A 16,812-nucleotide genomic window follows, 5' to 3' on the forward strand; every position below is an offset into this window, starting at 1 on the left:
AATTTGAACAAGAAGACCCATATTTTCATTTTCATTTTGCACTGTGACCCACAAATTATGTAGTTGGTCCTGGTGTTCAGATATAGCTTTTACCATTCAAATACTGAGGCTGGGTATGATGGCATGCACCTGTAATTCTAGCACTTTGGGAGGCCAAGGCGGGAGGACTGCTTGAGCTCAGGAGTTTGAGACCAGCCTGGGCAACATGGCGAAACCCTGTCTCTACCAAAAATATAAAAAATTAGCTAGATGTGGTGGTGCACACTTGTGGTCTCAGCTACTTGAGAGGCTGAGGCAGAAGTATAACTTGATCCTGGAAGATGGAAGTTGCAATGAACTGAGATTGTGCCACTGTACTCCAGCCTGGGCAACAGAGCAAGACCCCATCTCAAAAAACAAAACAAAACAAACATTCAAATATTAGATTGTATTCAAGCAAATAGACTGCAAGCTAACCCATTACTTTGTGAGAAGTTACTCTAGATTTCTTTGTCCCACTCCTTCCAATCCCACTTCCTTTTACCAAATCACAACCAGATCTGGTAGAGTCAGTTGCTGGAATTTTCCTACAGACCATATAAGATAGGCTTCCCAGCCAGGGCACCAGGCCATAGGCTTACTTGCCTTGTAGTGGTAGAATGTGGACACTTCAGGGATGCTAGAAAAGAGAAAAGGGAGAGAAGGAGGTGTATTAGATAAGAGAGAGTGACACACACTCTTTACAGCTCTGGGAGGAAGACTGGCTGCCATGAACCAGCCTAGAATATAGCTGCATTAAAGTAAAACTCACATGATTCCCCAGAATGAGGTCCTGTGGATGGGGCCACGGTATATTGCTGTATGATTTATTCACACACAAAGATCCCCAGTAAAGGGAATAGAGCAAGGGGTGGAGGCAGCAAATTTCAGAGTGCAAGTCTCATATCCTTGCAAAGGGCTGCCTCAGTGCTGTGCTGATAAATGTTTGTATCTGTAACAAACCTGTGGTTGCAATTGGTGATTAAGTATAGTTCCAATGCTACTTGACATTTTGCTCTATGTTAACAAGTAAGAGGAAAGTGCAATACCAGAGATGTATGTTGGTTGAATCTTCACTCATTTGTCAATGACCTGAGTAACTTTGCTGAATAGTTTTCAAATGCTGAAAGAATATTCCCTTATTTTATTTTACTACTCACAATGTAATGGCTACAGGCACCACACACTTGTACATTTAATCTGCATTATTAACATTTCCTACATTTCTTCCTTAAGACTAGACAATCAACAAAATGATAAATCCAGCCCTGATATGTAGCCTTTGCCTATTTCTGTGGTGTAAACACACCCATCATGGCCGATTTCGTGATGTGATACCAACATAACTCCACCGAATGCAGAGCTGGGAAGAGATGCGCAGCACGGCATCATCATATAGTGTTTCTACCAGAGAGATATAATAGATGTAAGCAACCTCAGAAGTATAAATAACAGCAAAAGCCAGCAAAATAAGTAGGAAATGATACATTTTGAGTATTAACTTTGTTTTTGATATAATTTATTTAATTGTAAGTTTATATAATTTGATTTTTAATAATGTTTGTGTTTAGCAACTACGTTCTCAAAGTTCATGAAAATTTGACCGCTGATTATCATGAGGCAGTATGAACAGGTACCAGCCGACCACTGTGGCATCCATCTTGCGAGAGTGCTGCCTTTTCCTAAATCCTCGTCTTGCCGGGCACATAATTTTCCAATTCACTTCTAAGTGCTCTATGGGCTGTGGCTGGCTGTGCCTGGTGGTTAGCTTTCTTGGCTTCCCTGTGGTATAGATGGGAACAAGAAGTTGCTAAAAGTCTGGGTGAAGGGCTTTCCAGAAGTGGCATAGTGGACAACCCAGGCTGCAAACAGCTGAGAGTCATGGAGAGATCTTGGAGGGGGTTATGGTGCCAACAGAAGTGGGACAGGGGAGGCCTAGCAACTCAGAGAACACCCCTAGGTGAGTGAGCCAAAAAAGCATTACTTTGCAAGCCAAGATCCAGCTGGCTTGCAAAGACAGCAGTACAGGCAGTGAGCAAGTAGACAAAAGACCTCCTCTGGGAAAGCCTAGGAGCAGAGGTCACTGTGCCCAGGTCCCTGATTCTTTCTCTGCCAGGTGACAACTCCTAGACAGAGCCTTTAGTGAGAATTATTTGACAAAATTACTTAAATTATTGGCTCAAACAAGATCTTAAAATGGTAAGCCAGAACATTTAATTTTCCCTCATTAACCAGCAAGTGGGTGATCATGAGGAAGACCAGATTTATAAAGACCAAGTAAAGAAATTAGATTTTCTCTCACCTCTCAGCTATAGTATGATTTGCCAAACTGGTTTATTCATATACACCTGCAAAGAGAGGTAATGAAGGTTTCACAACTAGAGATGCAAAGAGATGCAATGAGGGTTACTCCTCATCACATTCTGAAATTGCCATTTCTTTCCTTGTTGGCTTATTTGTTTTCTGTATACCTCGTTAGAATGTAAGCTCTTTGAAACCAGGGACCTTGTCTGTCTTGTTCACAAATGTGTCTTTGGATCTAGAAGAGTGCCCAGCACATAGTGTGTGACTCTTTCCTATTCAAGATTCATCCAGGAAACTAACAACATGGAAAATGAAACCCAACGAAAATTAAGAAAATGCAAACATTGTAATAGTTATGTTTGCAGAACATCAGTCGCTCGTCCCAAGCAAACGAGCTCAGCCACACATTAGCTTGGGCCTCCTTCCAGTTCCATGGGGCCCATCTCCACTTCCTGGACTGACCAGGGGAATTCCCTCCAGAACTTTCCTTGGCAGTCCCGGAAAAGTTCCCTGGACTCCCAATTCTCTTTCCGGAAGAAAATGGAGCTGGAGTTTATTCACTCTAATTAGTGTAAGACCATCATTGTAGTCAGGATGGAAACCAGGACATGACTGGGAGTAAAATAGAGAGGAAACAGCAGATGCTTCCAGCCCTGTGTTTTCCCAATCCCCAGAGGCAAAGGTCAGGATGACAAATTTGGTTTGGACGTGGGTTGTTTGCATATGGTGAAACAGACTGTGAACAGGAGGGGAGCCACTGGAGCAGGGTAACCTGTATCATGGGCTTTCTGGAGGAGCTGATTTATTTCCATGTTCTTACGCAGCAGGGTCTAGTTTCCAAGACCAGAAGGTACATCAATGGCTAAGGAAGTGCCCAGGGCAAGGAGCCAGAAGCACCTGCCAGCTGGTCCCTAAAGAAGTTTAAGTGATTAGATCTTACTCCTCCTGTACCTCACCCTGTGCTATTTAACTTTCTCTGCTCTTAGGTTTATTTCCTTCTGTTAGTTCCAATAGCTTCAGGAGGGCATCTTGTTGCCTGAAGAATCCCCACATCTCAGTACCTGGCCTTCTCTTCAATTTCAGAAGCTAGGATGATCCTCTCACCTTGATCTTTGCACTAGTCCTAATATCTGACAAGAATATTCTCCTCCCACCTCCTTGCAGAGCTGGTTCATTCTTGACATTCAGGACTCTACTTAAATGCCACCTCCTCAGAGTAAACTTCCCAGATCCCCTCTCTCCATACCACCTTCTGCATATTTTCCTGATCTACTTCCTTTACTCATCACATTCTGAAATTACCACTTCTTTCCTTGTTGGCTTGTTTTCTGCATACCTCATTAGAATGTAAGCTCTTTGAAACCAGGGACCTTGTCTGTCTTGTTCACAGATGTGTCCTTGGATCTAGAAGAGTGCCTAGCACATAGTATATGCATAACAAATATTCAATGGATAAATGAATGAAGTACATGCAGAGTCTGTCAAAAAAGGAGCTAGGAAAGCCGCACAGTCACAGAAGACTTCACATTTAAATTCTTGGTGTTCTCCAAAGTAGGCTGACACATCCCATCACAGAGATACAGTGACAGGATTGAAAGAGGGTTTTCATCAAGCAGGCAGGTTAAACTTGGGCCTATTCCCACACCACACCACATCTTCTATAGAGCAGCATTAATTTGTGTTTTAAAAACTAAATCCAGCCATTATTATGTGAACAGAACATTTATATAGTATTATTTATTGTGGTTGTTGGGGCACATGTGTGTATTAGGCCATTGATGCCTAGTGTTCCATTAAGGGAATGCTAAGCATGTGAAAGTTATTTATATCCTACTGCTCAAGGTCATCACCAAGGTCTGATTGCAAAAATCCAAAAAAAATTGCAACCTCCGGCATAAGTGGGTTAAAATTATTAGACATTAGTGTTTTAAAAATACACCATAAAGTTTGTAAGCTGGTTTTAGAAGTTCTTTGTTAAAACTCTGGAAGCCTGAATGAATGCAGCCCCTCCCCTCTTACCCTTGGAGAGACCCTTGATGAAAAGGTAAGCGCTTGCGAATCTGGGCCACATATGTTTTATCTCTGCATCACCCTCAGAATCTGTCACAGGGTAGGGTACATTGTACATATCCAGAGAAGTGATTGAGACCCTCATTATAGTCAGGATCTTCAGCTACTGGCTCAACCTCTCTCCAGGCCCTGGTGGCTTAGGCCCCAACCTAGGATAATCCTTCTCAACTGTTTTTCCTTCAATCTTCATGTCCAATCCATCAGCATATTCTCTTGAAGCTACAATCAAACATAGCTTGACAGCAACTACTCCTAGTCTAAGTCATCACTTCTTGCCTGGACAAATGCAACCACCTCCTGACTGGCCTCCCTGCTTTTGATCTTAACTCCTTACATTCCATTCTCCACATAGCAGTCAAAATTAACTTTTGAAAATATAAGCTAGATAATGTTATTCCTCCACTTGCTCTCTCCTATGGCTTCCACCAGGTTTAGAGTGAGACCCAAACTCCTTACCAGAGCCTATATAGCCCTCTATAATCTCACTCTGCCCACATTATTGCAACTGGAATCACTAGGTCCCAAGCTCAGACATTCCAGGAACAGGTTCCTCAAACACCCTACATTCATTCTAGCCACAGGGTCTTTCCAAGTGCTGCTTTTTCTGCCTAGAACAGTGCCCTTGGCCCCCACCCCCTAATCTTTGCATTGATCTATGCTTTCTCATACTGCAGGGCTCAGTTCAAATGTCCTCTTTTCAGAGGCCTTCCCTGACCATCTAAAAGGCTTATTACTATCCAGAAATATTTTCCTTATTTCTTTCCTTGCTTATTGTTTGTTTTTCCCACTAGAATGTCAGCTTCATGAAAGCAGAAATCTTGTCTGTCTTATTCCCTGATGTATTCCCCATTACCTAGAATAGTGTCCAGCACATCAAACGTGTTCAAAAAATATTTTTAGTGAATGGTTATTGAAATGAATATTAAGCAATGTGAAAATGATGTTCAGTGAACGAATGAAAGAAGGTGGGATCCTGTCAGACAAAGAGCTTTAGGCAGGAGCTTCCAAGTTTCTATGTCTGTGTCTCTCTCACAGCACCTAGTAACCTGATTTCTCTTTCCCTTATCTGTTGCACACATATAAACACACAGTTCTGTCTGCCCTACCTCATACTCAGATGTCTATGGGTCTGTTCCCCTGGCTGAGAGATGCTTGAGAGTAGGACCTTGTTTTGGGACCTGTCTACCCCTCTGCAATTAGCTCAGGGCCTGGCACTGAGAAGTCCCTTAACAAATAACTCTTGATATGAATGGACTTTCAATTCCTTCCGGAATTCTGAAAGCACTGCTGGACTTCATATTGGAGAAAATATTCCACCTGCAACCTAAGGCCAAACCCAAGTCAAATCTCAACATGCAGAAATGGTCAAATCCAAAACAATTCAAGCAAAAAAAAAAAAACCATAATATTATTGGATTAGAATCCATAAAAACTAGGCAGGGCACGGTGGCTCACGCCTGTAATCCCAGCACTTTGGGAGGCCAAGGCAGGCAGATCACAAGGTCAGGAGATCGAGACAATCCTGGCTAACACAGTGAAACCACGTCTCTACTAAAAATACAAAAAATTAGCCGGGCATGGTGGCGGGAGCCTGTAGTCCCAGCTACTCGGGAGGCTGAGGCAGAAGAATGGCATGAACCTGGGAGGCGGAGCTTGCAGTGAGCCGAGATTGTGCCACTGCACTCCAGCCTGGGCGATAGAGGAGACTCCGTCTAAAAAAAAAAAAAAATCCGTAAAAACTAAATATCTGTGAGACCATACTAACATTAAAAAGTAATTGAGTAAGTAAATAAATGGGGGAGATGGAACAGCTCTTTCTTACAGTAGAATTCTAAATAATAAATGTAAAATTACACCTACAACCACCTGATCTTCAACAAACTTGACAAAAACAAGCAATGGGGAAAGGATTCCCAGTTTAATAAATGGTGCTGGGAGAACTGGCTAGCTATATGCAGAAAATTGAAACTGGACCCCTTCCTTACACCTTATACAAAAATTAACTCAAGATGGATTAAATGTAAAACCCAAAACTATAAAAACTCTAGAAGGGCCGGGCGAGGTGGCTCACGCCTGTAATCCCAGGACTTTGGGAGGCCGAGGCAGGCAGATCACGAGGTCAGGAGACCAAGACCATCCTGGCTAATGCGGTGAAACCCCGTCTCTACCAAAAATACAGAAAATTAGCTGGGTGTGGTGGCAGGTGCCTGTAGTCCCAGCTACTCGGGGGGAGGCTGAGGCAGGAGAATGGCGTGAACCCAGGAGGCGGAGCTTGCAGTGAGCTGAGATCGCGCCACTGCACTCTAGCCTAGGCAACAGAGCGAGACTGTGTCACAAACAAACAAACAAACAAGCAAAAAAACTTCTAGAAGAAAATCTAGGTAATATCATTCAGGATATAGGCACTGGCAAGATTTCATGATGAAAACAACAAAAGCAATTGCAACAAAAACAAAAATTGACAAATGGGATCTAATTAAACTAAAGAGCTTCTGCATAGCAAAAGAACCTACCAGCAGAGTGAACAGACAACCTACAGAATGGAAGAAAAATTTTGCAATCTGACAAAGGTCTAATATCCAGAGTCTAGAAGGAACTTAAACAAATTTACAAACAAATTTAAAAACAAACAACCCCATTAAACAGTGGGCAAAGGACATGAACAGACACTTCTCAAAAGAAGATATTCATGTGGCCAACAAACATGAAAAAAAGCTCAACATCACTGATCATTAGAGAAATGCAAATCAAAACCACAGTGAGATGCCATCTCATACCAGTCAGAATGGCAATTATTAACAAGTCAAGAAACAATAGATGCTGGTGAAGTTCCAGAGAAAAAGGAATACTTTCACACTGTTGGTGAGAGTGTAAATTAGTTCGACCATTGCGGAAGACAGTCTGGCAATTCCTCAAAGATCTAGAGGCAGAAATACCATTTGACCCAGCAATCCCATTACTGGGTACATACCCAAAGGAATATAAATCACTTTATTTTAAAGATACATGCACACGTATGTTCACTGCAGCACTATTCACAATAGCAAAGACATGGAATCAACCTAAATGCCCATCAACGATAGACTGGATAAAGAAAATATGGTACATGCACACCATGGAATACTATGCAGCCATGAAAAGGAATGAGATTATGTCTTTTGCAGGGACATGGATGGAGCTGGAAGCTGTTACCCTCAGCAAACTAACACAGGATCAGAAACCCAAACACTGCATGTTCTCACTTATAAGTGGAAGCTGAAGGATGAGAACACATGGTCACATGGCAGGGGAACAACACAATGGGGCCTGATGGGGGCAGGGGTAGGGGGAGACAGAGCATCAGGAAGAATAGCTAATGGATGCTGGGCTTAATACCTAAGTTATGGGTTGATCTGTGCAGCAAACCACCACGGCACATGTTTACCTATGTAACAAACCTGCACATCTGCACATGTACCCCAGAACTTAAAATATTAGGTTGGTGCAAAAGTAATTGCGGTTTCTTGCCGTTACTTTTGCACCAACCTAATAAAAGTTGAAGGAAAAATAAATAAATAAATAAATAAATAAATAAACGTGAAATTATCTCCTTACATAATATTTACTAATTACAAAGAGAAAAATAGTAACTTACAGTGAAAAAATCTGGCAGATACCACCTTCACCAAGTAGTAAAGATTCAAATAATCATTAATAAGACATTTCACCATCATATATCACACGGCCACAACATCACTTTTTTTTTATTTTTTGAGACAGAGTTTCTCTCTTGTTGCCCAAGTCAGAGTGCAATGGCCTGATCTCGGCTCACTGCAACCTCTGCCTCCTGGGTTCAAGAAATTCTCCTGCCTCAGCCTCCCAAGTAGCTGGGATTACAGGCACACACCACCACACCTGGATAATTTTCTGTGTTTTTAGTAGAAACAGTATTTCACCATGTTAGCCAGTCTGGTCTCCAACTCCTAAGCTCAAATGATCCACCCATCTCGGCCTCCCAAAGTGCTGGGATTACAGGTGTGAGCCACTGCGTCCAGCCCACAACATCTCTTTCATGGTATTTGGCCCCAAAATGCATATCATTGATCTAATCGTGAGAAACAGTAGATAAACTCCAATTGAATGAACTTCTACAAAATAACTGACTGATATCCTTCAAAAGTATCAAGGTTTTCCCACTGCTCAACGAAATAAAAGAGGACACAAACAAATGGAAGAACATTCCATGCTCATGGATAGGAAGAATCAATATCGTGAAAATGGCTATACTGCCCAAGGTAATTTATAGATTCAATGCCATCCCCGTCAAGCTACCAATGACTTTCTTCACAGAACTGGAAAAAACTACTTTAAAGCTCATATAGAACAAAAAAGAGCCCTCATTGCCAAGACAATCCTAAGCCAAAAGAACAAAGCTGGAGGCATCATGCTACCTGACTTCAAACTATACTACAAGGTTACAGTAACCAAAACAGTATGGTACTGGTACCAAAACAGAGATATGGAACAATGGAACAGAACAGAGCCCTCAGAAATAATACCACACATCTACAACCATCTGATCTTTGACAAACCTGACAAAAACAAGAAATGGGGAAAGGATTCCCTAATATTTAATAAATGGTGCTGGGAAAACTGGCTAGCCATATGTAGAAAGCTGAAACTGGATCCCTTCCTTACGCCTTATACAAAAATTAATTCAAGATGGATTAAAGACTTAAATGTTAGACCTAAAACCATAAAATCCCTAGAAGAAAACCTAGGCAATACCATTCAGGACATAAGCATGGGCAAGGACTTCATGACTAAAACACCAAAAGCAATGGCAACAAAAGCCAAAATTGACAAATGGGATCTAATTAAACTAAAGAGCTTCTGCACAGCAAAAGAAACCACCATCAGAGTGAACAGGCAACCTACAGAATGGGAGAAAATTTTTACAATCTACCCATCTGACAAAGGGCTAATATCCAGAATCTACAAAGAACTTAAACAAATTTACAAGAAAAAATCAAACAACCCCATCAAAAAGTGGGCAAAGGATATGAACAGACACTTTTCAAAAGAAGACATTTATGCAGCCAACAGACACATGAAAAAATGCTCATCATCACTGGCCATCAGAGACATACAAATCAAAACCACAATGAGATACCATCTCACACCAGTTAGAATGGCGATCATTAAAAAGTCAGGAAACAACAGGTGCTGGAGAGGATGTGGAGAAATAGGAACACTTTTACACTGTTGGTGGGACTGTAAACTAGTTCAACCATTGTGGAAGACAGTGTGGCGATTCCTCAAGGATCTAGAACTAGAAATACCATTTGACCCAGCCATCCCATTACTGGGTATATACCCAAAGGACTATAAATCATGCTGCTATAAAGACACACGCACACATATGTTTACTGCAGCACTATTCACAATAGCAAAGACTTGGAACCAACCCAAATGTCCATCAATGATAGACTGGATTAAGAAAATGTGGCACATATGCACCATGGAATACTATGCAGCCATAAAAAAGGATGAGTTCATGTCCTTTGTAGGGACATGGATGATGCTGGAAACCATCATTCTGAGCAAACTATCACAAAGACCGAAAACCAAACACTGCATGTTCTCACTCATAGGTGGCAACTGAACAATGAGAACACTTGGACACAGGATGGGGAACATCACACTCGGGGGCCTGTCCTGGGGTGGGGGGGACTGGGGGGGAACGGATAGCATTAGGAGATATACCTAATGTAAATGACTAGTTAATGGGCGCAGCAAACCAACATGGCACATGTATACATATGTAACAAACCTGCACGTTGTGCACATGTACCCTAGAACTTAAACTATAATAAAAAAATTAAATTAAATTAAAAACAGAAAAAAAAATAAAAGTATCAAGGTTTTAAAAGAAAAAAAAATTGGCCGGGCGCGGTGGCTCAGGCCTGTAATCCCAGCACTTTGGGAGGCCGAGGTGGACGGATTGCTTGAGACCAGCCTGGCCAACATGGTGAAATCCCCTCCCAGACCAGCCTGGCCAATATGGTGAAATCCCCTCCCTACTAAAAATACAACAATTAGCTGGGTGTGGTGGCGGGCATCTGTAATCCCAGCTACTCGGGAGGCTGAGGCAGGAGAATTGCTTGAACCCGGGAGGCGGGGGCTGCAAGCCGCGGATATCGCGCCCTTGCACTCCAGCCTCCGCGACAGAGCGAGAATCTGTCTCAAAATAAATAAACAAATAAATAAATAATTAGTTCGAATCAAAAGTTAAAAACACTTCAAGTATATGTAAAAAATTGAAAAAAACGTTAAAAACACTTCAAGTATATACAATTCAAATAAGATCAGCCTTCCAAATATAATCTGTAAGTGAGGCGAAGGTCGCCGCACGCTTAAGTGCACCTCTTTTCTCATAGGTAGGACGCTCAAGTCTTAACGGGTGGCTCTGCTAGAGAGCAGCGCGAAGCCATGGTTTTTGGGCCCGGGGACCGACCGTAGCCCGTAGCCGGAAGCGGGGGCGCGGAGGCGGGTCCGAGGTTTGGTGGCTGCGGGGCAGGCCGCGGGCAGCTGTCTGGCTGGCTCCTTTTGACAGCCCCCAGTGCGAACGGCTGCCAGCATGTCATCAGTGAGCCCCATCCAGATCCCCAGTCGCCTCCCGCTGCTGCTCACCCACGAGGGCGTCCTGCTACCCGGCTCCACCATGCGCACCAGCGTGGACTCGGCCCGCAACCTGCAGCTGGTGCGGAGCCGCCTTCTGAAGGGCACGTCGCTGCAAAGCACCATCCTGGGCGTCATCCCCAACACGCCTGACCCCGCCAGCGACGCGCAGGACCTGCCGCCGCTGCACAGGTAGGCCTGGCTGCCCCCGCGGCGGCGGCGGGCGGCGCGGCCTCCTCCGGGGACCCGGGCCCAGGCCACGGCCTGCCTTGAGCGCGAGGCTTGGTTCGGGGCGGCCTTCGCGTCTCGGTTCCGCCTCTCCGGTGCTATCACATGCAAAATGGGGATGACAGATACCTGCCCCATGACCATGAATGAGATCGTTCATGAAGTAGTGCCTGACACCTGGTGAAACTACACAGTTCCCTACCGTTCTGGATAATTTAATTTGAATCGTCTTCCCCCACCCCCGCAATTCCTCGCCCTCGGTCTTCAGCCTCCTAGGCCAGTGCTTTTAACTTTCCAGGCCCTTTCTTTCTCCCCGGTGATCTCTGCCTTCACTTACCTTCGCTTTCCACCTTTCTCCCCACTGCCCTTTCCTCCTATCCGCCTCCCCTTTTTTGTCACCCATCATTTTTGTCCGCTGAGGCATTCTCTGCTCCGTGAGTTTTAACTTTTCCTGTTTCATTCCTAAACCGCACTATTTGTGGGTGCCTTTCTTCTATACTCCCTGCCACCCTTTTCCTTCTCCCCCTAATCCTTCTGTTTCCCTTTGTAAAGGGCCTTTCCTGCTCACATTTTCGCTGGTCCCCCTTTCTGGAACTTTCCTAGCTTCTCACCTGTGCTCCTTCACTCATAACATTTCTTAGGCCCCAGGCTTACTACTATATTGCCCAGTACCGTCGCCCTATTGGTGTGACTTTGGGTGAGAGCCTTAAACTCTATTTCTTTTATTCTGCAGTTTGGAAACTGACAGCATCCATCTCTTAGGCGTGTTATGAAGAATAAATTGAATAATGTGTATATTCCACTTTGCACCATGCATGATGGATGACTGTGCTGTCCAGTACTGTGTAGTGCATGTGGCTCGTCAAATTGAGATGATAGAGTTGCCAGTTGTCCTGGTTTGCTGCGATTGTCTGTTTCAGCATTGAAAGTCCTGTGTTTTAGCCCCTCCGTACCAGGGAAACCAGGAGGTTGGTCACCCTAAATGTGCTGTAAGTGTACAACACACACCAGATTTTGAAAAAACTTTTTGATTAATGCATTTTATATAGATTAAATGTTGGAACGGTAATATTTTGAGTACTTGGGGTTAATAAAATGTTAAGATTTCTGCTGTTTTTACTTTATAATGTGGCCACTAAAATTTTATATGTGGCCCACATTATATTTTTATTGAACAGTGCTGGTATATAGTATGCTCTCAACAAGTATCTTCAAACTCACCTGCCAAGCACCCGCCTCCTATTCCTAACTCTACTGGAGGTGGTGTGTTTTGAGTTTAGAGCTTCTCCTTTCCTGGCAGTTATCCTTTAATTTTAAATTAGGAGTTCCTGACTCTGAATGGATTTCCGGAGGGTTGGACATGCCTTATTTTTCCTCAAAATCTTGTGACTATGTACATTTTTTTTAGGAGAATCCTTTGCTTTCTTCAGATTCTCAAAGGAGACGGGTACCTCCCCCCCACCGCCGTTAAAAGAAAGCAAAACAAATCAACAAAGACCAACAAACCTTCCACAACAGCCCAGTATTCATTTATATTGTAAAAGCCTTGATTTTCTCAAGCATGGAAAATATTTTGGCTCCCATCTGACCTGCTTTGGTTATTGCCTGAGTGGAATTGGTCACATTCCAAGTTTCAGTACTCTTTGATAAATTGTATTGGATTCTAGTTTCCCAACATATGACTCTGCTCCTTCTGCTTACTTTTCCCAAATCTTTTTGCCTTCTGTGCCCAGGCTCTTAGTTCCCTGTCTAGGCAAGAGTGGTCATTATTAGACTTTTCATTTTCTTTCTACTGTGCATGTGTATTGATTAGCCATGAGCACATTGTGAACTTGAAAAGTCGATTTAGTCACATTTTAAGTTTCACTATTTGTTGGTATTATTCTGGCAAGATTTTGGAGGGTTTTTATTATTTATTCATTTATTTATTTTTTGAGACAGAGTCTCATTCTGTCTCCTCGGCTGAAGTGCAGTGGCGTGATCGTAGCCCACCGCAACCTTGAACTCCTGGGCTCAAGTGATCATCCTGCCTCAGCGTCCGGAGTGGCTGGGACTACAGGCGTGCACCACTACACCCAGCTAATTTTTAAATTTTTTGTAGAAACGGGGTCTCACTATGTTGCCTAGGCTGGTCTCGAACTCCTGGACTCAAGCTATCCCCTGCTTTGGCCTCTGGAGTAGCTGGGACTATAGGCAAGCGCCATCATACCCTTCAGGTTTTTAATTTATTTTATGAAAATCCCTCCAAAACAACAGTCCTCAAATCTCCTGCTTGAAATTAATCACTAATAATCAGATACTGTGTGATCTGATCCTTGATGTTCATATTATTGCCTTTAACTGAGTAGCAATGTTAAAATTTAATCATTTAAATTAGAAAACATACCTTGAAAAGTCTTCATAGAAGTCTGGCATTATAAGAACTCATCAGACCATCTAGTTATCCTAGAAGTATTGTTTGCTACTTACAAAGCCTATGTGGAAGGATTATACCATATTCCTTGGTAATAGTTTCCAATGTCTTTTTTTCTCTAATAGGGCCTTTAAAACACTCTATTTAAAAAAAAAGCTTTAACAATACCAATACTGAGTTATCCATAGCATTAGCCTGTTTCCACGCACAAGTCTGCCCTTCCCCAGTTACCTGCTTTTCTGTATGGTAGCCCAGAGGCGAGACGAGGGGCTCTGTTCCTGTCTCTTGTTTCCTTTGCACTATCCAAGTGACACTGGCACAGCCTTCAAAGAGCAGCAAAAGTAATTTGCTCCCAGCGTTCTTTGCCACATAGAGTGGCAGGGTTAAACGATTTAAAATTTAATCATTTAAATTAGAAAACATACATTGAAAAGTCTTCATAGAATTCCAGCATTATAAGAACTCATCAGACCATCTAGTTATCCTAGAAGTATTGTTTGCTACTTACAAAGCCTATGTGGAAAGATTGTACCATATCCCTTGGTAATAGTTTCGAATGTCTTTTTTTCTCTAATATGGCTTTTAAAACACTCTACTTAAAAAAAAAAAAAAAAAAGCTTTAATAATACCAATACTGAGTTATCCATAGCATTAGTCTGTTTCCATGCACAAATCTGTCCTTCCCCAGTTACCTGCTTTTGTGTATGGTAGCGTAGAGGTAAGACGAGGGGCTCTGTTCCTGTGTCTTGTTTCCTTTACACCATCCAGGTGACACTGGCTGCAGCCTTCAAGGAGCAGCAGAAGTAATTTGCTCCCAGCGTTCTTTGCCACACAAAGTGGCAGGGTTAGATGTTGACTTACCTCTGCCACTTCCTTGGTGGTTTTGAGTAGTACAGTCCCTTTCTGCACGTTAGCGTGCAGGCATGTTGCCTGCAGAAGCCTTTTTAAAGGAGGAGCTTTGGGCTTGTCCTGCAGTATAGAACTTGGCTGGCATGCTGACCCAGGGCACCCTGCGTTTTTCTGCTTAGTAGAACTGCATTTTTAGTGCTTCCTGGGTGACCCATTGTTTTCTTAGTGAAAAGGGGTCATAACTTAGCACTACCTGTACAATATCCTTTCAAGCATTTCAAGATGGTCATCCAGCTTTCTTCCAAATTTACACTTTTCAAGGTACATGGCTTCATTTCCTCATAGTGCCGACTTCTCAGTCTCTCTCACCAGGCTGGTGTCAAACTTGTGGGCTCAAGTGATCCTCCTGCCTCTGTCTCCCAAAGTGTTAGGATTACAGGTGTGAGCCACCATGCCTGGCGTATGTTTATAATTCTTGTAGGTAGAAGTGGTACCTATTGTCCATTGTGATGAGAAAAAAGTAAAATTTGTCTTAAAATATAATTAAGGAACTCAAATTTAAATTTATCCTTTAAATTTTAAATTTAAATTTATTTCTTAAATTTATTTCTATTAAATTTTCTTGTAACCATGTATAACTAAGTTGTTCTACTTTTATTTTTTTGAGACAGGGTCTCACTCTGTCACCCATGCTGGTGCAGTGGTGCCATCTCAGCTCACTGCAGCCTCTGCCTCCCAGGTTCAAGTGATCCTCTCACCTCAGCCTCTTGAGTGTCTGGGATTACAGGCATGTGCCACAGTGCCTAGCTATTTTTTTTATTTTTTATTTTTTTGGTGGAAACGGGGTTTTGCCATGTTGCTCAAACTGGTTTCGAACTCCTGAGCCCAAGCGATCCACTTGCCTCGGCCTCCCAAAGTGCTGGGATTATAGGCGTGAGCCACCATGCCATGTTCTACCTTTTTGAATCTCATTTACTCACTTGTAATAAGGAAATAATACTACCTTCTTCATGGGGTGAAGGGAGGTATAAAATGAAGTATACATATGAAAGCCTTTTGAAACTGCAAAGCATTCTAAACTTATATCCAAATGGGTAGTTTTAAATGTAGATTTTCACAAAAGGGGATTAAAGAGAGGAGTGGGGAGGCCCCATATTATTCCAACACGGGCTGAACTGAACTGACATCATTGCAGGAAGGTCTTGGAAGATTAAAGATTCCAAGAAAAATTAAGGGCTTTGAAAAAAGTTTTTAAAAGTGGCTGGCCCTGGTGGCATGTGCCTGTACTCCCACCTACTCATGATGCTGAGGCGGAGGATTACCTGAGCCCAGGTGATTGAAGTTGCAGTGAGCTATAATCATACCACTGCACTCCAGCCTGGGTGACAGAGCAAGATTCTGTCTACAGGAAAAAAAAAAAAAGCAAGTGCTGGGCATATAGGCTGAAATTAGATATTTACATAATATCCTCATCTTGGAAAACTGCTTTTTCCAGTAGTGCTGCTTTTAGATTTTCCCACTACTGCAGTTGATGGTTCTTAAATATGTTTGGAACTCTTATATTATTTAGGTCAGTTTCCAAATTACACAAATTATAACCATTGTAGTCAGACCTCATTTGAATGAAAACAGTGTTTTACAAACTCTGAGGGTAGATTCGAGTTAGGAGTTTCAAAACTTCTTTGAACAATATCATAATTAGGATGTAGATTTACAGAGCTACTAGCTAAAGGGAGGGACACCAGTCATTGGGATGTATAAGTTTGGATCTGTTGCAAAATTAAAATGCTGCCTTTTGAGCATACCTAATAATGCACATACAATAGAAGAGCCAGAATTTTTAGAAAAATGACTGACTTGATATACAACCTTTTGTATATCATAGAAGGAAAATATTAGTTGAGTATTTTGTTTATTTACCTGTTTGTATATATAAAACCTGGGGCCCAATATACAATAGATTCTTTTTCACTATGCTTTTCACCCACAGTGTCTCACCAGGTACTCTGTTTCTAGCCATCTATAATTTCATAGATGTTTTTCTTTAAAAGGGATGTATTCTAGGCTGGGCACGGTGGCTCATGCCTGTAATCCTAGCACTTTGGGAGGCCGAGATGGGAGGATTGCTTGAGGCCAGTAGTTGGAGATCAGCCTGGTCAACATAATGAGATCCCATCTCTGTTTAAAAAAAAAAAAAAAAAAAAATTTTTTTTAAAGGGATAATTTCTAGTCAACTATAAGTGATTTTAAGTAAAAAGCAATTAAGGCAT

At 42.4% G+C, this 16,812-nt stretch overlaps 1 protein-coding gene across 2 annotated transcripts in view; it reads left to right on the top strand.

The window, feature by feature from the left end:
• Window positions 1-10,890: 10,890 nt before the first annotated feature.
• LONP2 (lon peptidase 2, peroxisomal) overlaps window positions 10,891-16,812 on the top strand; it is a 125,040-nt gene continuing 119,118 nt past the window's right edge. The window contains exon 1 of one of the 2 annotated variants that reach the window (XM_024233063.3): window positions 10,891-11,244. In XM_024233063.3, the coding sequence (XP_024088831.1) occupies window positions 11,012-11,244 (233 nt within the window). In that variant the 5' untranslated portion in view covers window positions 10,891-11,011. 2 annotated transcript variants of the gene reach the window in all.

This window comes from Pongo abelii, chromosome 18 (assembly GCF_028885655.2).
Source record: "Pongo abelii isolate AG06213 chromosome 18, NHGRI_mPonAbe1-v2.0_pri, whole genome shotgun sequence".
NCBI classification, from domain to species: Eukaryota; Metazoa; Chordata; class Mammalia; order Primates; family Hominidae; genus Pongo; species Pongo abelii.